The 20,894-nt window shown below is 49.2% G+C and overlaps 2 protein-coding genes across 3 annotated transcripts in view; one reads left to right on the forward strand and one right to left on the reverse strand.

Annotated features, from left to right (window-relative positions):
* Positions 1 to 7,704, forward strand: part of PARP12 (poly (ADP-ribose) polymerase family, member 12) — a 37,008-nt gene extending 29,304 nt beyond the window's left edge. Inside the window, exons 7-10 of the mRNA XM_011995458.1 lie at positions 2,712 to 2,787; positions 4,036 to 4,166; positions 5,083 to 5,234; positions 6,557 to 7,704. Coding sequence (XP_011850848.1) covers positions 2,712 to 2,787; positions 4,036 to 4,166; positions 5,083 to 5,234; positions 6,557 to 6,882 — 685 coding nt within the window. The 3' untranslated portion in view covers positions 6,883 to 7,704. The remainder of the gene's footprint in view (positions 1 to 2,711; positions 2,788 to 4,035; positions 4,167 to 5,082; positions 5,235 to 6,556) is intronic.
* Positions 7,705 to 11,086: 3,382 nt separating this feature from the next.
* Positions 11,087 to 20,894, reverse strand: part of TBXAS1 (thromboxane A synthase 1 (platelet)) — a 227,695-nt gene continuing 217,887 nt past the window's right edge. Inside the window, exons 9-11 of one of the 2 annotated variants that reach the window (XM_011995459.1) lie at positions 15,147 to 15,284; positions 13,513 to 13,675; positions 11,087 to 11,355 (exon numbers count right to left, since the gene is read on the reverse strand). In XM_011995459.1, the coding sequence (XP_011850849.1) occupies positions 11,281 to 11,355; positions 13,513 to 13,675; positions 15,147 to 15,284 (376 nt within the window). In that variant the 3' untranslated portion in view covers positions 11,087 to 11,280. Of the gene's footprint in view, positions 11,356 to 13,512; positions 13,676 to 14,521; positions 14,961 to 15,146; positions 15,285 to 20,894 lie in introns of those variants that run through there. The other variant, XM_011995460.1, reaches the window with a different exon arrangement.

A 20,894-nucleotide genomic window follows, 5' to 3' on the forward strand; every position in this document is an offset into this window, starting at 1 on the left:
TCATGTAAAATTTATTCATTTATTTATTTACTTACGAGACAGGATCTCACTCTGTCACCCAGGATGGAATGCAGTGGTGTGATCACGGCTCACTGCACCTTCCACCTCCTGGGCTCAAGCAGTCCTCCCACCTCAGCCTCCCAAGTAGCTGGGACCACAGGCATGGCCTACCATGCCCAGCTAATTTTTTTTATTTTTTGTAGAGACAGGGTCTCACTCACCATGTTGCCCGTCCTCCATGAAAATGTTTCATTCATGTCATTGGGTCTTATTTTTTCTTTTCTTACCTTTTTTTGTGTATATATGTATTTTAAAGGCTATGGTAGAAACTACATGTTCTTCACTTACATACAAGTAAATCTTTGTCTTTGTCCTCCTGTCTTTTCTTCCATTTGCCTTCCTCTCAACTGTTTTTAAACCTCAAGAGGCACTGTTATTTTGTACTCTGAAAGTTTCATTAAATGTAATCACATTTTTACCACTTTGTCCTTTCAGATTACCTTAGATCAGGGATGTACAATCTTTTGGCTTCCCCGGGCCACATTAGAAGAAAAAGAATTGGGCCACACATAAAATACACTAACACTAACGATAGTTGAGCTAAAAAAAAAAAAAAAATCACAAAAAAATCACATAATGTTTTAAGAAAGTTTAGATTTGTGTTGGGCCGCATTCAAGGCTGTCCTGGGTCACATGCAGCCTGTGGGCTGCAGATGGACAAGCCTGCCTTTGATGAAGATTTGTTGAAAACTCTGTTTTTGGTTTGTCTAAATATGTATGTATATATTTATTTATTTTGAGATGGAGTTATACTCTGTCGCCCAGGCCAGAGTGCACTGGCATGATCTTGGCTCACTGCAACCTCTGCCTCTTGAGTTCAAGTGATTCTCCTGTCTCAGCCTCCTGAGTAGCTTGGACTACTGGCGTGCGCCACCATGCCTGGCTAATTTTTATATTTTTAGTGGAGATGGGGTTTCATTATGTTGGTCAGGCTGGACTTGAACTCCTGATCTCAAGTGATCTGCCCACCTTGGCCTCCCAAAGTGCTGGGATTACAGGTGTGGGCCACTGCGCCCAGCCAGTATGTATTTATTTTGCTCTCATTCTTGAAGGAAATTTTCACTGGGTATAGAATTTCGGGTTGTAGGGATTTTCTCTCGGATCATTGGTGATGACCACTCTGCTGTATTCTGGCTTCCATTGTTGCTTTTGAGAAATTGCCTGTTGGTCTAACAGGTGCTTCTTTGGCAGTAATCACTCTTTTTTCCTTTGGCTACCTTTAAGAACTTCTGTTTGTCTTGGAGTTATGCATCCTCACTAAAGTGTGTCTAGGTATGTGCTTTTTATTTATCATGGCTGAGATTCTTCGCGCTTCTTAAGCTGCGGATTGGTGCGTCTCGTCAGTTCTCTTTGAAAATCGCCTCCACTGTCTTCTCTCTCCTCTCCTAGAGCTTCACTTAGGTTCTGATTATATTCCAGTTCTCACTGTTCTCCATGTCTCAACTTCCTTCCTGCATTTTCCATTTCCTTGTTGCTGTGGGTCACATTCTGGACAATTGCATTTCACATATCTTTCAGCTTACCGATTCTCCCTCCAGCTGGTCTAATCTGCTGTTAAGCCTGTCCACTGCTCTTTTATTATTAAGGATTGTACTTATAATTTCTGTAAGTTCTATTTGGTTCTTTTTTAGATCTTCCAGGTCTTTTTATAGTTTTCTGTTCCTTACATATGTTTTTAAAGTTTGTCTTTTTTTTTTCTTTAAACCTAGGAGGAATAATTGTTTTTAATCTGTCTGATAATTTCAGCATCATAAGTCTTTGTGGGTCTGTTTTTGGCTGATTCTTGCTGCTGGTAGGACCTTGCTTAGTTATTTTTGAACTGTGCCATTTTCCAAGGAAAGTTATTTGTGGGAGTGCTTTGAGGCTCAGGATGAAGGTATATGTTTCATGCCAGCAGAAACAGAAGGTAGATCTATTTAGAAAGAACAGTGTATTCTGAAATTTAATAGGAATGATTTGTAATTATAGTTTCACAGTCCTTGTTCCTGAACCCTTGAGCCATATGTCTTTTGAACTGCTTTTATTTATTTATTTTTAGAAAGATAATGTGATGCTTGTATCACGTGACACTTTATATTTTAGCACATTAGTATTTCTGCAGTAAAGAATATGCATAGTCAGTTTAAGAAGGATAGATACAGACCACAATGGCCTCTTACTAACTTCAGTCAAATTTCTATTGCCACATGAGTTTTGATGTCACTTAGGTTTTTTAAAAAATGTTTTATTTCATTTTTTCTCCTGGTTTTCCTGAGCTGTATAAAAAAAGTTTTAAAATGTCAATTATACCTCATTGAGGCCTTAAAAAAATGTCTTTAGAGCTCTTAGAATTTCAGAATTGTGGATAAAGGTTTATGGCCCTGTGTGTACTGTTTTAACCACATACTCCATCCCTTTTGTCCCTTTTGTGTGGTAGTTGGGACACAGGCGAGAAATAGATCTCTCAGGACTGTTTGGCTACATAGGCAAAGATAAAAGTGCTCTCATGTTGTGAGTATTATGTTAACATTCTTCCTTGCCTTCTACCTGCTCTTAAAATATGATACGCTGAGACTGAAGACTGTCTCAGTTTGGCTAGCAGAGACCACCTATGGTAGATTGGCTTTGTGTAAGAATAAAATGTCTACGTGTTTTTGTTTACATTTTTGTAGCAATACCAAGTTTCCAGGCCCGAAGAGCATCCCAGACTATTGGGACTCCTCTGCCCTGCCAGACCCAGGCTTTCAGGTAGGGGACACGTGTGCCTGGGGTTGAACAGGAACGTGTTCTGTAGAGGTGGGTATGTGTGAACAGACTGTGCTATTCCTCAACACTGAAGAAGCTGTAAGGCTGGGGCTAATTGGGGCAGGAGGGCAGTGACAGATGTGGGCTTTTTGTTTTTGTTTTTTTTTTGCAGAGGGTTTTGTTTTTTCACTGCCCAGGAGATGGTTGTGGCTCTGAGGGGAGGGGTTGCCTTATGGAGGGAGGAGGATGAGCTGTGAAATTTGCTAGAAAGGGCAGAAATAAGGAGCTTTTGGGCTGGGCTTAACCAATAAACACCAATTTTACTAAGCGAGAGAAGGAAAAGAAGCCTGGGGAGGACCTGAGTCTGATGGACATTTGGAGGGGGGTTACTGTCAGGAGGGAAGACATTCACGACTAGCAGACAGGAGAATGGACAGTGAGTTCGGCAGCTTGTTGAGGGGCTCTGACCAGTGGGAGCTGTGCTGAGTGCAGGAGAATACGCAGACTCACATCTGATGGTGCCCGTCTGCATGAGGCACCTGGGCTGATGTCTGCCGGCTGGCTGGCTGCGGAGCACTGTGCAACTCAGCTTTACAACATGATGGTCCCTGTCCTGGGAGGACTTACTGAGCTTGTACAAGGCACATACAGATGCCAACAGTGCAGGCAAGAAGTGCTGAGAACCTGAAGGGGTTCAACACTTTTGTCTAGACAACAACTCTGTGGTCCTTGGACCATGTAATCCAACCTGTGTCTTTGGCCTGTGTGGGACAAAAAATAGAAGAGCAGGGACATCCAGGGGATACCCAGGATGGTGGCTTAAGCATTACATGTCTGTCCTTTAGATTGGTTTCACAGTGATGAGGAGCAAAGTGACTATAATTTGCAAACGTAGTAAATCCTCAACGTCATCAGTAGGTTCTTGGAAACTGACTCAAAGTGAAACAACATACTGTCTGATGAAACCAATTTCCCATATGCTAACTGACGTAAGAGTTAAGTTCCTATGGCATGCAGTTTGTTGTTTTACTTAAAATTGCAGTTTCCAAGAACCTATCAACGAAGTTTCGTGAGGACTGATTGTCTCCTGTGCCTGGAGAGACCATGTCATCAGGGGAGGTGGGAGTGTGGTTGCTGCTGTCTGGGCATGTGTGCTTCTGCAATTCTAATGTTTACAAGAAGCCTTGGGAAGGGACTGATTTATATTCTGCACGTTGACGATAATGCATTAAAAACATTTACCCCTTGCAGAAGATCACCCTTAGTTCTTCCTCGGAAGAGTATCAGAAGGTCTGGAACCTCTTTAACCGCACGCTGCCTTTCTACTTTGTTCAGAAGATTGAGCGAGTACAGAACCTGGCCCTCTGGGAAGTCTACCAGTGGTGCGTTGGGGCTCGCTGTTGGTGGGCTGGTGGCTTTGTCCCTTCACACTGCTGGCTGATTGCCACATGGGGCCCGGGTTTCCAGGAAAAGCAGAGCCACAGGGCTGCCGTGTGCTGGGAGCTGTGTGTCTGCTGTCCGTCATCCGCTCCCCCAGGGCAGTGTGGTAGCACATCCCATTGTAGAGGTGAGGGCACCGAGGCTTCCCAGAGCGTACCACCTGATCCTGTTCATGAGCACTGGCAAAGCCAGCACTCTCACTTCTCCATTCTGCCTTCCCGGAGACCAGTGGGATGGGTCAGTACAGCCCACCACACCCTTCCCCAGGAACACAAGGCTGTGGCTGGAGAGCAGGGGTCTTAGGTTCATGCATGAGGACTGGCTTGTCCTTGGACACCCACTCACTTGTCTATGTGGGGAGGAATCCTACAACAGGTCACCATGGCAGGCTGGGTCTTGCTGACCTGTCCCCACATGGGGCTGGGGCAGTGTCATCTGTACTCTGTGCACAATGATGAAGTCTGGGAACAGAGAGAAGGATGGGCACCCACTGACCGGGGCCTCAAAACTCTCCTACAGAATCTCAGGGCTCAGCTCCATCCAGGAGCAAGGTGGGAGTGGGGTTGGGGAAAATGGTACCCATTTTCCAAGGGCTGCTCTGCTTTTGGAGTCCAGGGAGCCGCTGCAGTCTGGAGCTGTGGAGGGAGGGTTTTCACCCAGCTCCCACGATCCCCCTTCTTTCCCACACCCTGGCTGTGGCTGGAGCCTCACAGGCCTAGTCTGGGTAGCCTGTGACCTGCATCTCCTGGTCTCAGGACACTTTTGGAATTTCGGAAAAATGTGTTGTTTTGTATCGGGCCGGCTGTATTTGGTGGCCGGCACACTCTTCCCGCAGCACATGTTCTTCTGTGATCCTAGGCAAAAAGGACAGATGCAGAAGCAGAATGGAGGGAAGGCCGTGGACGAGCGGCAGCTGTTCCATGGCACCAGCGCCATTTTCGTGGATGCCATTTGCCAGCAGAACTTTGACTGGCGGGTCTGTGGTGTTCATGGCACTTCCTATGGCAAGGGTAAGTCATGATTGGTCTCCACCAGCAGAACCCGTGTTGCTTCGCCCCTGCATAGGAACAGACTGCGAGAGGGCATGAGGGGACCAGCCTGAGCCAATAAGCAGGTTCAAACTCTGTGTGTGGTCGTACCTGGGCATGGCTACCAGCCACCTCCTTGCTCTTGCTTCTCTGGGCATGACCAGGAGCTTGACTCCAGACGTGGGCAGGGTGGCCTGCCTAGGCTGGTGTGTTGCTTCCCTGTGGAGCAGAGGCCCTGGAAGATGGTGACAGAGATGGGAGAGGAGAGGGGATACCTTCCCAGCCCTGATCAAGTCCCTGACTGTGCCTTTACTATTGATTTCCTTAGAATAGAAACCAGAAACCCTCAGAGATACTCACGTAAACATGTATTCTAGCTATCCTGTGAGTTATCTGAGGGTTTTCTTGTCGTCTTAGTTATTTTTAAACTTGCCAAAGAAAGTTTTAAAATGTTATTTCTTTGGAAATAATTCCAAATTCAAGAAAATTGGAATAATAATAGTAAAGAAAAACTCTTTGGGTACATTTTACCTGGATTCATTGGTTTTAACATGTTGCCACTTCTCTCTTTCTCTCTCCCTCTCTCTCTTTCTGAACCATTTTCAGGTAGGTGGCATATATTGTCTCCTTTCACCCTTTAACACATCCCAAGAACAGGACATTATCTTCTGTAACCACATTATGCTTACCAAGTCGAGAACATTTTCTGCCCAGCAGTCCATGTTCAGGTCCATCAGTCAGTTCCCGTCTGAGGTAGCAATGGCGTGGGGTCAAGATGGACAGCAGCCAGTGGTAGACTTGTGAATTCAAATGTATAGGTGACAGCTTCCAACTCAGGTTTCCATTTGACAAGGCTCATAATTCTATTCATTGGGCTGCCGGAGTCTTCAGACTGCTTCCACATATGGGATCTCATTCATTTTCCATGACAACCCTGTGAGGTTGGGCTGAACAGCCCCATTTTATGCCTGAGGAATCTGAGGTTTTGGGGATTAAGTAGTGACATGTCCAGAGGCCTTTAGGTTTTGTGGGGCAGATCTGGAACTTGAAAGGAGTTTGTGCTCTCAGTTTAGTAACTCCTCAGATGCTGCCACTCAGAAGGGTGTTGGTGTCACTGATGCGTATGACTTCATGAGGGAGAGTGGAGACATGGCACAGAGGGAGGGAGGGAGGGAGATGCAGGGCGGAAGAGTAGAGGCCCCTGGTTTTGTACATCACCAGGACGCTGTCCGGAGTGGGCTGACCCTTCCTGGCTGCAGGCCCCTCCACCAGGCACCCAGCTGAGCCCTTGTGTGTCATTTCAGGGAGCTACTTTGCCCGAGATGCTGCGTATTCCCACCACTACAGCAAATCCGACACGCAGACCCACACAATGTTCCTGGCCCGGGTGCTGGTGGGCGAGTTCGTCAGAGGCAATGCCTCCTTTGTCCGCCCCCCAGCCAAGGAGGGCCGGAGCAACGCCTTCTATGATAGCTGCGTGAACAGCGTGTCTGACCCATCCATCTTTGTGATCTTTGAGAAACATCAGGTCTACCCGGAGTATCTCATCCAGTACACCACCTCCTCCAAGCCCTCGGTTACGCCCTCCATCCTGCTGGCCTTGGGCTCCCTGTTCAGCAGCCGACAGTGAGTGCACCAGAGTGTTCCAGGCCTTTCGCCTGCTCTGCCTTGAAATGGCAATTTGGGCCTTTCCTTTTCTTTTTAAAGAGAAAACTTTTAATGAACTATTCATTTAATGTTGACGTCTCAATGAAGTTATATTATTAATCTATTGCTAATAATGATTTTTACTTTTAAGTCACTTTTGGGCTCACTAGTGGACTAACCAGAAGTGATTGTAGTTGAGTCCAGTTTTTGCTTTTTAATAATGTGTTGAAGTTCTAGTTTTTACTCTTTGTTGACTTTGCTGCTTATTGGCACCAGGGACAGAGTTTCTAGATACAATTTTATGGATTGGTTTTAATTTTTATGAGTTTGTCTCTGCAGTGATTCGGTTTTTCAGAGTCTCATGGCATCATAGTTTTACCAGAATGACACAGTAGCCACTGGTGGAGGACAGCCCAGGGGTGGCATAGTCACTTCCGCCTGTTGCTCTGACACCAACCCAGGCAGCTCTGCTGTGGCTTCTCCTGGGCTCTGGCATTAGTTGGTCTGTGTCACATTGTCAGAACAGGTGGCTGCTATGTGGTGCCATCGAGTCCCTGCTGGTTCCCCTTGTCCTGGTAGGGTCACCCATTGCCCAAGGAAGCACATCCACTTGGCAGGTGACCTGGAGGAGTAGCTTCCCCAAGGACCCCCAGGCTTGGCCTGTGAGTGCCCAAACCCACATTTCCTAAGCACACTGGACACCCTCTGAATGCGGGTTTTAATAAACATCCCCATGAGATTGAATACCTGTGCCACACATGTCACAAAAGAGTATGGAAATAAAAGAAAATTTATCCAAAGTGGATGAAGACTGAAGCTCATTTGTCTGCGTCTATTGATTGAGCACCTGCTGGGTGCCAGGCGTTTTTCTGAGAGTCAGGGATTGCCTTTGTTCATTTGGGCTGCTGTAACAAAACACCATCGACTGAGCGGCTCATAAACAGCAGACGTTTATTTTCCAGGTTTGGAGTCTGGAAAGTCCAACCTCCTGTTTCCTCATAGATTCAGTCTTCTCACTGTAACCCCACACGGTGTAAGGGCCTCTTTTATAAGGCACTGAATCTCATTCATGAGGGCTCCGCCCTGGTGGTTTCATCACCTCTACTATAAATACCATCACCTCAGGGGTGAGGATTTCAACATTGGAATTTTGGGGGTCATAACATTCAGACCGTATCGGTCGGGGCTGTGACAGAGCTGATGTCACAGCTTGGTGAGCTATGTGTGGGTTTATTATGAAGACAATGAAGTTGAAGGTTCAGGGCCCCTCACTTGCTGGAGCCCCTCCCCAGGCCCTAGGAGGGGCCCTAGCAATATGCTCACGTGGTCATAGGTTTTGGTAAAATTTGCAAACATTACGTATTTTTTTTCTTTCCTCTAATTCGTAGGTAAGTTTCAGGCCCCATAAGACCCAGGTTCACCATTGAGCAATGTGCTGTGCATGTGGAGAGTGTGTTGTGTGTGTCCCCGACATGTGGCAGTTTATAGGAGCCTCCCTTCTGGGCATTGGCTGGTTCTGGTCCTGTTGGCAGAGGGGCTGGCAGCCCTCCCTGCTCGGTCCTCACTACCTGCTTTTTGCCCAGCCTCCACCTTCCCGAGGACATGTGTCTGCTGGCAGCTTGCTGCTTGGGCTTCAGTTGGCTTGTCTGTATTTCTCAGGTCCAAGGTGAGTATGAACCATTTTTCCATCTTTGGAGTGATCTGAAACCTTAACACAGGCAAGTACAGTCAAGCTGGAGGAGATCCAAGGTAAGTGACCAGAGAAACAGCAAGAACACAGCTTCACCCAGCAGCTGGGTCAGCCACGTGGTTATCCGTGGTATGATTTTCAGAACCCCCTCCAAATTTCCCTTGCAGCCTGACTGATCCTGCCATTTCACTCACTGCTTTTTCATTAAGTCATTGGTCCTGCTATGGTGTAGTTGGGCAGGGGGCAAAGAGGTGTCAGAGAAAACCATTAAATCACGTCTGTTGCTCACATGTAAGTGAACTGATCCTATGCTTCTGAATCATCTGGGAGCTGGGGAGATTCGGGGAGCAGAACTGGTTCATTGAGGGTGTAGATGGGGAGAGCGGCCAGAGGGATCTGGTGGGAGGTGCTCAAATGCCCTGGAAAAGTCCACTGAGCTGTGAAGACTGCGGCAGCCATGACTGGGTGACCTGGGAGAAAGCAGGTTAGGAAGAGCAACTCCTTGGACCAGCAATGCTAGGGAGGGTGGGAGCCATGTGGCCAGATTGCCTGATGACGGGGAGGGAGCTGTTCCTGCCGGTGCAGAAAGGGTGGACGTTGTGATGGGAAGGGGTCGAAATGATTGTGACTCTCAATATGTTTGGTGCCAAGAGGTGGCAGGGTCTGGAACATGGGTGTATGTGTGTGGGATTGGCCAGAATCTTTGTGAGGACCCAGTTGGGAATCTAGCAAGAGGGTTTTTTGGAGGACCAGGCGGTACAGTTCCCTGCCCTGTGATAGCTGGTATTGGATGTGAACAGTGGGATTTAGGCAGAGGTGGGGTTGGTGGGTTCACACAGTAGAAGGACTGGAGTCCAGTGACCCCAGCACATGAGGAGGCCTCTACCACTGTGTCTGAAGGTGATGACCACCTGAACGGGGAAGGTGAGGGAAGCTGGATGGAGCTGACGGCCCGGGGAGTGGGGCCAGAGGTCCCAAGGGAGGGCTTAGGTTGTGGGGCTGTGTTCCAGGCAGGGAGCTGAGTGCGCCATTGGGCCTGTCTGCAGGCTGAGGTTCTATGGTGGTGGTGGCCATGGGGAGGTCAGGGATTGTGGGACAGGCAGGGAGGCCGATGGTTTTCTTCAGTGAGTCTGAGTCCCAGGCTGGGCATTGCAGAGGGGCCAGGTAATGGAGAAGGACAGGTGGTGGCAACAAGGGTGTGGGGAGGGCCACAGGACAGCCCTGCACCTTGAGGCAGCAGTCACTCACAGGCCTGGCCCAGTGCTGGGCAGCTGGGGTGTCCTCTTCCTGCCCAGAGGGCCAGAGAATGAGAGAAAGGGCCCCCCCATGGGGTACTTTGAGGGACGCAGTGGGTGCTCTGGGCTGAAGGGGATGGGGGACCATCAAACATTGGAGGCGGCAGTCCCAGCAGTGAATATGTGGAAACCCGTTCTGCCAACACTCACAAAATGGCCTGAAGTTTCTCAAGGTGGGTCATCAGCATCTGGGTGCCACATAAGGGGCTTCCAGATTTCTGCAAGATCGTTCTCTATACAACATCCAGCCCCTTAAAGCTGCTCAGGTGTCAACTAGAGGAGGAAGAGGTCTTTGATTGGGGCCAGCCTCCTTATTTTACAGAAGAGGCCCCTGAGGCACGGAGGTGATGCTGCTCTTCACCAGCAGCCACGAGTGCACAGCTGCTGGTGGCTGACCTTGAGACTGACCTTGCAAGTGCTTAGTTGAATGTGAACTGCTTAGCAGCACAATAATTACTTTTACAAAAAATCACCTCTGTGTTTTGATTCTTTGATCAAAATTAATATAGTGGTTTTTTGTTTCTTTTTGAGATGGAGTCTTGCTCTGTCATCCAGGCTGGCATGCAGTGGCGCGATCTCGGCTCACTGCAACCTCCACCTCCCTGGTTCAAGCAATTCCCCTGCCTCAGCCTACCAAGTAGCTGGGATTACAGGCACGCGCCACCACGCCTGGCTAATTTTTTTGTATTTTTAATAGATACAGGGTTTCACCATGTTGGCCAGACTGGTCTCGAATGCCTGACCTCAGGCAATCCACCCGCCTCGGCCTCCCAAAGTGCTGGGATTACAGGCGTGAGCCACTGCGCCCGGCCAATACAGTGTTCTTTAAAAGAAAAAGTATGTCATTTTTCAGACTCTCTCCTTTTTCTGTCGATTAAAACTTGACTAGAAAGTTGGTACTACCCTACCTAGGAAAATCAAAGCATTATAAAGCTTTGGAACCACTGTTGAGGTTGAACTACTGATAAATGTCATTCTCTACAACTCCACAATGCACGAGAAGCCGAAAGAGCCATGAGCTGGTGCCATCAGGACAGGCTTACCTGGGTGTCCTCGTGTGCCCTGCACCATGGATTCCTTTCAGCACAAGCCTGGGACTTCCTTTGAAACCCCACATTCTCAGTTGTTTTGTCAAAACTACATTTTCGCTTATTTATCAGCAGTCCTTCATTTAGGGAGTTAGAGCACTGGTTCAAACCCCATTGGCAATGTCAAAACTAAGTGCAACAAACGTTTATTAAGCATTTAGGAAATGTTATGTAAAGAACCTCTTATCCTTGCATGCCAGGCACTCTTTCAATCCCTTCAGTGACATTTTCCCAAAATTCTGAATATCCACACTCAGGGTTTTCTTTGAATTTGGGGGTGCCCTCCCTCCACCCGGCGGCCTTCTGTGTCAGCGGGATACAATCTTGATATAGACACCGTTTTTTGGACCTAGGGCAGATTTGGATTCTAGCTGCAGCGGTACCTAAAGTAGAGAAAATTAAAATATTTGTCAAAGAGGTAGTAGCGTCTCACTGTACAAATGAAGACTTGGAGGTTCAAGAAGGCCAAGTCCCTTGTCCAAGGTCACAGAAGAGGAAAGCAGAGAGCAAAGGCCCAAACCTATCTTTCAGTGACTGCAGCCATCCCTGCCGATCCTCCCCATCTCACTCCCCAGTCCTGGCCAGTAACAGCAATGCCCTCTGGCCGAGGGGCTCTGGGGAGAGCAGCTTCATGCTGTTCCTGCTCTCATGTGCTGTGGTCTGGCCTCACTGACATCCAGAAAGCTTTCCTATGTCCAAAACGCAGAGCCAGTGGTGGACTTGGGGCTTTGAAGAAAAGCCAAAGAATTACTCAAGGAGTTGGGTTTCCTCTGGAGCTATGAGTAAAATGATGACCCAGTGGCTAATGTGACAGCAATGAGTCACCAGGGTCTTACTGCTTGGGGCTGTACGTGTCTCCTGTAGGAACCACAGCCCTCAAAGGCATCTGAAAAAGCTGCAGGCCCTAGTACTTGTCAGCAGACAAGGAAGAATGGGGAGCCCTCGACTCATGGCTGGTTCTTAAGCTGGGGAGTGCCAGGCATAAGCAGTGTTTTGGGAGACTGGGCTGGCTGTTATATAGAGATCATGGGGAAGTGAGGCAAGCCCCACACACGTGGAAGCCCTGACGCAGTGGGGCTGCTCCTCCGTCTGTCCCTTGACCTCACTTGGTTTGGCTGTGCGCTGTCAATCTGCCCCTCCCTCTCTCCAGCCTAGAGTGTGTGAATGCGCTCAATTTCAGTACCTCAGACTCCCGTGTCCCCCACCCAAGATCATTATTCTTCCAGGACCAGCAGCTGGTCCCATGTTCTCTGTCAGAGACACTGCCTGTTTCAATCTAGAATTGTCGCTGTCACTGTGTCCTTATGCCTTCCTGTGCCTGCGTGTCCAGGTCTGCAGCTGAACGGAGGGTTCCGGGTGGCAGGACCAGCATGAGGACAGGTGCAGGGGACAGCAGTGGTTGGAATGGACAGGGAATAGCTAACGCTGTGCAGAGATGCAGTCGGATGTCAGGAAGGAGGGAGAGCTTGGGAGTCAGCAGGATCTGGGTGAGGACCCCCGTTTCTTGCATCTCTGGCTGCTTATCCATTTGCTCATTCATGTTGAATGAATGAGTCAGTCCCTGTCATGCACCTGACATTAAGCTAGATGCTGCAGAGTCCAACAGTGAATATGACAGGCTGGGTCCCTGCCATCACGAAGCCGGCAGTCCAACTGTGTGGCCTTAGGCAAGTTATTTAACCTCTCTGAGCTTTAGTTCCTCATCTAAAGAATGGGAATAGGCACTCCTGCAAGATTGCTGTGTGAAAGGGGATGATATAAGCTCCCTGACGTGTTGAGGAATTGGTCTGCTGGATCTGGAGTGTGTGATGTGCGGGGGAAATAGTGCTGGAAAAGTGGGTAGGGCCCCATTTCAGGGGAGCCCAGCTCTCTGGGTGAGGACAGGGTCTGTGCACCAGTCTGGGACCTCAGGAATGAAGGCATATGTTGTTGGGAAGAGTCTGTGTCACCACTTGTGAGAGGGACCAGGCTGTGGCCATGGGGACATGTGAGTGTCTGCACAAGAGGGGAAGGCAAAGCTGGGGGTACCCTTCAAGGAGTTGAAACCCCTCAGCTTCCCCTCCAAGCAGACAGCACCTTGCTCTGTCAGGAGGAGCCAGAGGAAGTGTCTCCAGCCTCTGTAGGACAAGCCATGCACCCCCCACCCCACAAAGGCAGGCACATGTCACAACTGCAAATGCCATTGTCTCTGTGCCCTTTGTGGAAGTGAGAAGAGCTACAGCGAGGTGAGGTCCAGCCCTGATGTGCAGAGAACAATACTAATAACAATGATTAACATGTCCTCGGGTTAGCGTGCCACGGCTTATCTGAGTGCTATGTGAACTCACTGAATCCTCACAGGACGTTAAGAGGTAGAGGGTGTTATTATCATCTCCACTTTATGGATCAAGAAACTGAGGCCAAGAGAGGTTAAGGAGCTCGCCCAGGCTCACGGAAGCAGAGCCTGATGCTGCCCCCAGGCTGGCCCGCTCTCATGCAGAGAACTGGGGTGGCCCCCCCACCCCCGCCCCTGCCCCTGCCTCTGAGCAGTGGGGCCTCACCTGGGTCTCAGGGCAGGCTTGGAACTGGAACTTGTGCAGCACATGGAGCAGTGTCAACTTGACCTCCAGCAGCCCTAGCCGCACCCCAAGGCAGCTCCGTGGGCCGGCCCCGAAGGGCAGGTAGGTGAAGGGCCGGTGCTGCTGCTGGGCCTCAGCGGTGAACCTGCAGGTCCGTGTGGTCAGGGCTGGCTCAGAACACCCTCTTCCTCCCCTCTGCAGCCCTGTACTCCAGCTGAGCCACCCCTGCATCTGAGACAAGGATGTCCCCAAGGCTCTGGGAGCTTATGGCTGCTCATTCCTGAGCCTCAGTGACTCTCTGCTCCTGGCCTCCTGTCTTCCTGCACAGCCCCAGAGGCAGAGCTGAATCCGCAGAATCACCTGGAATGTCCACAGCGCCCTCCCCGCCTCTCCTTAGGAATTCGATGTGTGGTTAATAAGCCCACAGACTCACTGCCACCCACAATCAGAGTCTAAACACGGCATCCCTGAACCCCAGGGCTTGGCGATCCTAGTCCTCACCTGGGCCCAGGGCACCACCTCCCCTCCCACAGGATGACCCAGCCACCACCTGCTTACTTCCTTGGCAGGATACCAGGCACCTCAGCACCTCCCGGGCCCACCCTGGGGGGCGTGTCCTACTGACTTGCCCTGCAGGTCTCTTGAACCACACTGGCAGCACCTCTCCTGCGCATGCTTGCTTTGCAGGCCCCTGCACTAGACACTTGAACCATTGGGAGCTGCAGTACCTGGAGAGCTGGAGGCCCTTCCTCAGAACTGCTGAATCTCCTACCAAGTAGTGCATTTGCCTGCAGCGTGCAGCCCATGACAGTGAAGCTAGGTGGCACTCTTCTGGAACAGCGAGCTCACCTTTTACTACCCTGGACTTTATTGTGAGGCTGTAAGCCCTGTGGCTGCAGCGTGTTCAGGAGCTGATGTCTGTGGAATATTATTTGTGTAGATCCCATTGCTCACGCTTTCCCAGTGACTGGGTTGTAGACTTGGGCTGAATTCAGTTGGAGCCACGAAAGGTGAAAACACAACTGGTGCCGGGCCAGCCTTTCCCTTGCCAGACCACGCACACAGAGGGGGTATTGACTGGTTCTGATGAGGACCAGGGTGTGGCCGCCTGCTCAGATGTTTCCAATCACAGAGTCCAGAAATGAGAGGAGACAATGAACCAAAGCCAGGTGGTGGAAGGAGGGGACCCAGGTCAACCAGCAGATCCCATGAATTTAGATTCATGGAGACATTAGCTGAAGCTGTTGTTTTGGCATAGACGCCCGTTTTTAAAACAGGAAATGATGTTCTGTTACTTTCCAGTGCAGACCTGAAATACAATCCTGTATCCCATGTCCTGGCTTGAATGAATGGAAGACAATCATTTGAAATTGCCTTGTTTCTTGCATGCAGGGCTGCTGAAATGCTAAATGTCTGGATTCAGTTTGGACCTTGAAAAAATGGTATAATTACTTCCTTTGGAAATTATGCCTTGCAGACATCTATCTGAATTGCCATAAGTTTTGACTATTTGGGGACACTTTTGCTAAGTCTGTGCCTCCTGGCTGCTGCCTCCACTGGTAAATTTATACCCCACACACATGCCTTCAGAGCTTTTTAAAAGGCACAGCACTCACCTTTCAGGGTCGAAGGTCTCTGGGCTTGGCCAGTGCTCAGGGTCATGGTGCAGGGCACCCACGGCCATCTCTAGCACAGCACCTGCGGGGATGCGCTGCCCCAGCACCTCGCAGTCCTGAGCCGCCTCGCGTGTGAACCTGAGGGAAACACCAGGTTGGGGAGTGGGTGCAGAGTAGAGATGAGCAGAGCTTGGGGCGGCCTGGGCAAGCAGAGTCTGAGTGTGAAGGGGATCGGAGGCAGGCAGCACGGTGTGTGGAATGAGGCTGGGGGACACAGGATCCCCTGCTCAGCCCCCTTCCCAGGGTGACCAAGCCCCTACCCCATTAACACTCACTGTCCAGGAGCCTGCAGCCCCGAGGCTAGGCTCGCTTGGTCCTTGTTGAAAATGTACTCATCCATCTTTTCATGCATCCATTTGTCAAGCACTGAAGGGCACCTCTTGTGCCCCATGTTGGGGTGCAAAGTGCTTTGGAAGGATTGCTTCCATAGTGGGGGCTTGGAGGGTCATTCCTGGGCCACAGCTTATCCTATCTTCCCATTCACAGCCAAGCCTCTTACCTCGCTCACCTTCTCACTTCCTCTCCTCCCATTTCACTGACTAACCCTGCTGCCTGGCATCTGTCCCCTCCTTCCCATGGATGGTACCCATGCCAAGATCCCCAAAGAACATTTGTGGGTACGTCTGATGAATACTCCTCAGTCTTCATCTGACTTGGTCTGTCTATGTAATTGACTGTCTTCCTCTTGTACATTTCCTTGTTTTGTTTTTCTAATTTTCATTTGGAAATAATTCTGAACTTATATAAAAGTTGAAGAATAGTACATAAGATACCCACTTATCCCTTACCCAGATACACCTGCTGTTCATGCTGTGTCCATCTTCTTCTTCTTCTTCTTTTTTTTGAGAGACAGAGTCTCACTCTGTCACCCAGGCTGGAGTGCAGTGGCACGATCTCTGCTCCCTGCAACCTCCGCCTTCCAGGTTCAAGCGATTCTCCTGCCTCAGCCTCCCGAGTAGCTGGGACTACAGGTGTGTGTCACCAGGCCTGGATAATTTTTGTATTTTTAGTAGAGATGGGGGGCAGTTTCACCATGTTGGTCAGGCTGGTCTTAAACTCCTGAGCTCAAGTGATCCACCCGCTTCGGCCTCCCAAAGTGCTGGGATTATAGGCATGAGCCACCGTGCCCTGCCTGTGTCCATCGTCCATCATCTTTATCATTATGTGTGTGTGTGTGTGTTTCTCTCAGACATTATTTGTGTGGGTTTCCTCCTCCATCGCTGGCGCTCCTTCTCCCTCTCATTGGCAGGCTCTTCTGCATCCACCAGCCTCTTAAATCCTGGTGCTTCCCAGGGATTTCATCTGCACTCCCAGATTCAACTTCTGTTATCTCCTAAGCCTCCTACCCCAGCCCCAGCCTGAACCCCAGGTTTCTATTTCTACCCACAGACCCAGCCTCTCTCCTGGGTGATCCACAGAATCCTCAAAGTCGACCTGAGCAGCAGCAGATCGTCAGAATCTTCTCCTCCTCCTGTTTCCCACACAGGCTTAAGCAAGCCAGAAACTGGAAGCCATCCTTGACTCGTCCCTCCCCATCTGCAGATTCATCACTGGTCTTTCTTATGTTGCCAAGTCTCCAGTTTTACTGCCATCTCCTTAGTTTAGATTCTTGTCTCTCCTTGACCTCTTTCCAATACAGTCTTCTCATGACAACCAGAGCTATGTCTCTGACATGCAGTTTTGTCTGCTGCTTCCCAAGGATGGGCTACCTAGGACAGGCATCTGGAGCTGGGGCAAGACCCAGGTGCTTGAGGCTGTGTGGCCCCAGAGCTGAGGCTAGAGTCACAGCTGGTGAAACCTGTAGCTCAAAGTCAAGGGCAATCAATGGATGAAGTGAGGCCATGAATTGGAGAAGGCAGCAGATCAGAAGCCAGGAAGCCAGGCAGTGACTTGTGATGCACAGTGAGAGGTAGTTTAGGACCTGGGTTTGGGATTAAGGCCATGAGCTGGTCAGGGGTGTTGGAGGCTGCGGGTGTTGATGCAGTCTCCAGGTTTACCTGGTCAAGCTGCATTCAAAGCTGAGCCTTGGGCCAGTGTTCAGGGCTCCTGATGCTGTGAGATCACACCCCAGTCTGACTGCTGGAGCCACTGTAGCTTCTGAAACATCTGAACCACCTTCCAGTCCCCTAGTCGGGTCTCCTCCTTGAGGCCGGCCAGTGAGAGCTGTTCCTGGTTCCTGGGAGAGTTCTAGCTTCCTTACTACACCAGTTTCTTAAAACCAACACCCGTGACTCAAGAAAACACCAGTGAATCTGTCTTCCTTGCAACTTGAAAACCCGGCACAGCTCTCTTAAGCTTGTACCTTGTTGATTATGGCCCAGCAGGTGACCCTGGGAAATGAGTCTACTTGGAGCTACACAACTCAACTCTTGGCCTGAGCATTGAGACCACCTGTGTCAGTGACTTCCTCTCTGCTCCAGAAAATTCTTGCTAAGAAAAATAAACCTCTGAACCAATAAATAACTTCACTGTTGACTTCAGGAAATTAATGCAAGCTGATTTGTCTGAGCAAATCACTTTCCTATCAGGACAATGGTTTGCTCACTTGAGCAAACAGTTCACTTACCAGACAACAGTCTTACCTGTCAGAACCCCCTTCAACTCACCTACCTGTATCCACTCATTCCTAAATCGTTATGTCATACATCTTGCCCAATTTCAAACATTCCTTTTCATGAAAGACCTACCTTAAACCTCTGTAGCCCAAACTCCAAACCTTTTAAGTATCCTTTCCTGATCTGCTGGCTTTGAGTTCCTGTTAAACAAACATGCTGTCACTCTTCAGACCTACATGCAACCTTCTAGAAACAAAATTTGAGGTGGAGAGCTGAAGAACCACTCTCTTCCTGAACTTGGGTAGACTTTTGGACTTTGAGTGTTGAGAGCACATGCTCTTAAGAGTTCTGGTCATGGCCAGGTGCGGTGGCTCATGCCTGTAATTCCAGCACTTTGGGAGGTGGAGGTGGGTGGATCACCTGAGGTCAGGAGTTGGAGACCAACCTGGCCAACATGGTGAAACCCCATCTCTACTAAAAATACGAAAATTAGCCAGGCATGGTGTCATGCGCCTGTAGTCCCAGCTACTCGGGAGGCTGAGGCAGGATAATCACTTGAACCCAGGAGGCGGAGGTTGCAGTGAGCTGAGATTGCACAACTGCACACCTGAGCAACAGAGCCGGGACTCCATCTCAAAAAAAAAAAAAAAAAAAAAAAAGTTCTGGTTACAGTTGATTTGGGATTTTAAAGGATGAGATAGAGCCTTTTAGGATGAGGGCAGAATTACAGCCCCAGCTTCTCTTCATCACCTCCCTGCACCTCTCAGCCCACCCCCTCTCCAACTACTTCTGTGACTATAGGGTTCGATTCAGAAGTCTTTCTGACTTCAGCATTATCCCACTCCAACAGATCTGGCTCACAGCAAGAAAACCAAGCCTCGCTTCCCGCCTCCTAGCTCACGCCATTTTCTAGACCAGGTAACACGGGGTTGGGAGGAGACGCACGTCACAGCCTCTGTCAAGGCTTGGCCTCGAGATACCCTCCCTACATAGCAAAGTTCTGTTTCCCTAACGCATCGTGTACACGGGCTCCCACTCCTGCTCCTGTCCGTACCACTCCCACATGCCTGGAATCCGTGATTCTGAGCCTTAAGTCCTTAACACAGGACATGAGAACATCTAATGAGGACAGTCTCAAATCGTCCATCAGCTGCCGTGATAATTCTGGAATATTGGAACACCAGAATTGGTCCTGGTGAGGCTGGGTTTATTTAGTTAATTTATCTGCTCACCTATCTGTTTATTATTTCATTGTGGTTATATATATATATATATATATATATATATATATAAAATAAAATGGACCATTTGAACCATTTTCCAGTGTGCAGTTCTGTGGTTTTAGTACATTCATTATGCAACCAGCACCGCCATCCATCTCCAGAACTTTTTCCTCTTCGTCCTCTGAAATTCTGGATCCCTTAAACACTAACTCCCTCCCCTCCCCTGTCCCCCTGGCAGACAGCGTTCTACTTTCTGTCTTTGTGAATTTGGCCTCTCTGAGTGAGTTCTGGTGAGTCCCTGTTGTCTATGTCTCTACTGATAGCTGCTTCTCCCAGAGAGGAAAATATGTGATCAGATTGTTCATTTTACCCAAGGGCAATGGCACAATCTCATTTATGCTTTACTTTTAAAGGGTAGACTATATATGCTTATGTATGAACATAACATTTCTAGAAGAATACTTAAATTTCTTTATCTTCTCTAGGGGATGGGACTGGGATGGAGAATGACGGGCGGCCTTTTTTTTTTTTTTTTCTCCATTGTTTAGGGGCCGGTTTTTTTTTTTTTTTTAAGACAGAGTCTCGCTCTGTTGCCCAGGGTGGAGTGCAGTGGCACTATCTTGGCTCACTGCAATCTCCGCCTCCCAGGTTCGAGCAATTCTCCTGCCTTAGCCTCCCGAATAGCTGGGATTACAGGTTACTGCCACCATGCCCGGCTAATTTTTGTATTTTTAACAGAGACAAAGTTTCACCATGTTGGCCAGGCTGGTCTTGAACTCCTGACCTCAAGTGATCCTCCCTCCTTGCCTCCCAAAGTGCTGGGATTACAGGTGGGAGCCACCATGCCCGGCTGGGACTGTGTGTGTGTGTGTTTTTTTTAAAGTATAAGCATGCTAGTTTGGTAATACAAATAATTAAAAATTAAAAATAATTCTATGCTGGATTTTACTTCAAGCTGTAAGATTGGACTTCCCTAAATATCCTAGAGGAAATGCAATGATTACAGTAATTACTGTTACGCCCTGTTCCTGCCCATAAGACATTAAGAGCAGCCTGTGACTTCTCGCCACTCCCTCTCTCTGTTATGAGCCTTTCATGTAACAGAGAGGAACGGAAAAAGGCCAGCGCTGGGAGAACCCATTGAGATCCTAAGCTGCTAATGCAATTATATGTGCTTGGAGCTGATAGCAAACACCAGTGCTGAAACCAGGGCAGGCAGCTGGGGGTTGTGATGTCTGTACCCTCAGTTCCAAAGGGGTCAGACGAGGCTGTGCTCTGGCACCCTGCTTTTTCATCTTTTCTGGAAACAGCCTGGACCTGAAGGCAGACACCCTGGAATCTGGAGAACAGAGCCTCCTTTCCCCGCAGACTGAGCCACGTAAGAGACCAGCAGAAGCTTCAGAACTGCACCGCACAGCAATTCGGTCACCTCAGTGGCACTCAGACAGGGCTGCTGTGTTTTCCCACAAGGGCCATTCTGATTTCTTTTATGAATAAGTCCAAGTTGTGTCAGCACTTGGGAAAGGTCAACACGCTTTTTGAGATGAAATAAAATAATAAAAATGCTCACTCTCCCTACATTCACCCCCAAATCCTTTGAGCAGAAGCAGATTGTCCTCTGGTCTGGGTGAGAATTGTGACACTTTGTCTGTCTCATATCTGGTGATTGACAAGAAAAGCCAGCAGAGCTGATAGGGTGAAAAATGCTAATGTAGCAGGTGTGGAGCAGCTGCGAGGCAGGTGTGAGGCAGGTGTGAGGAAGGTGTGGGGCGGATGTGGCGCGGGTGTGGTGCGGATGTGAGGCAGGTGTGGGGTGGGTGTGGGGCGGGTGTGGTGTGGGTGTGAGGCAGGTGTGGTGCGGGTGTGGCGCAGGTGTGGGGCGGGTGTGGAGCAGGTGTGAGGCGGGTGTG

This window comes from Mandrillus leucophaeus, unplaced genomic scaffold (genome assembly GCF_000951045.1).
Source record: "Mandrillus leucophaeus isolate KB7577 unplaced genomic scaffold, Mleu.le_1.0 Scaffold49, whole genome shotgun sequence".
NCBI lineage: Eukaryota > Metazoa > Chordata > Mammalia > Primates > Cercopithecidae > Mandrillus > Mandrillus leucophaeus.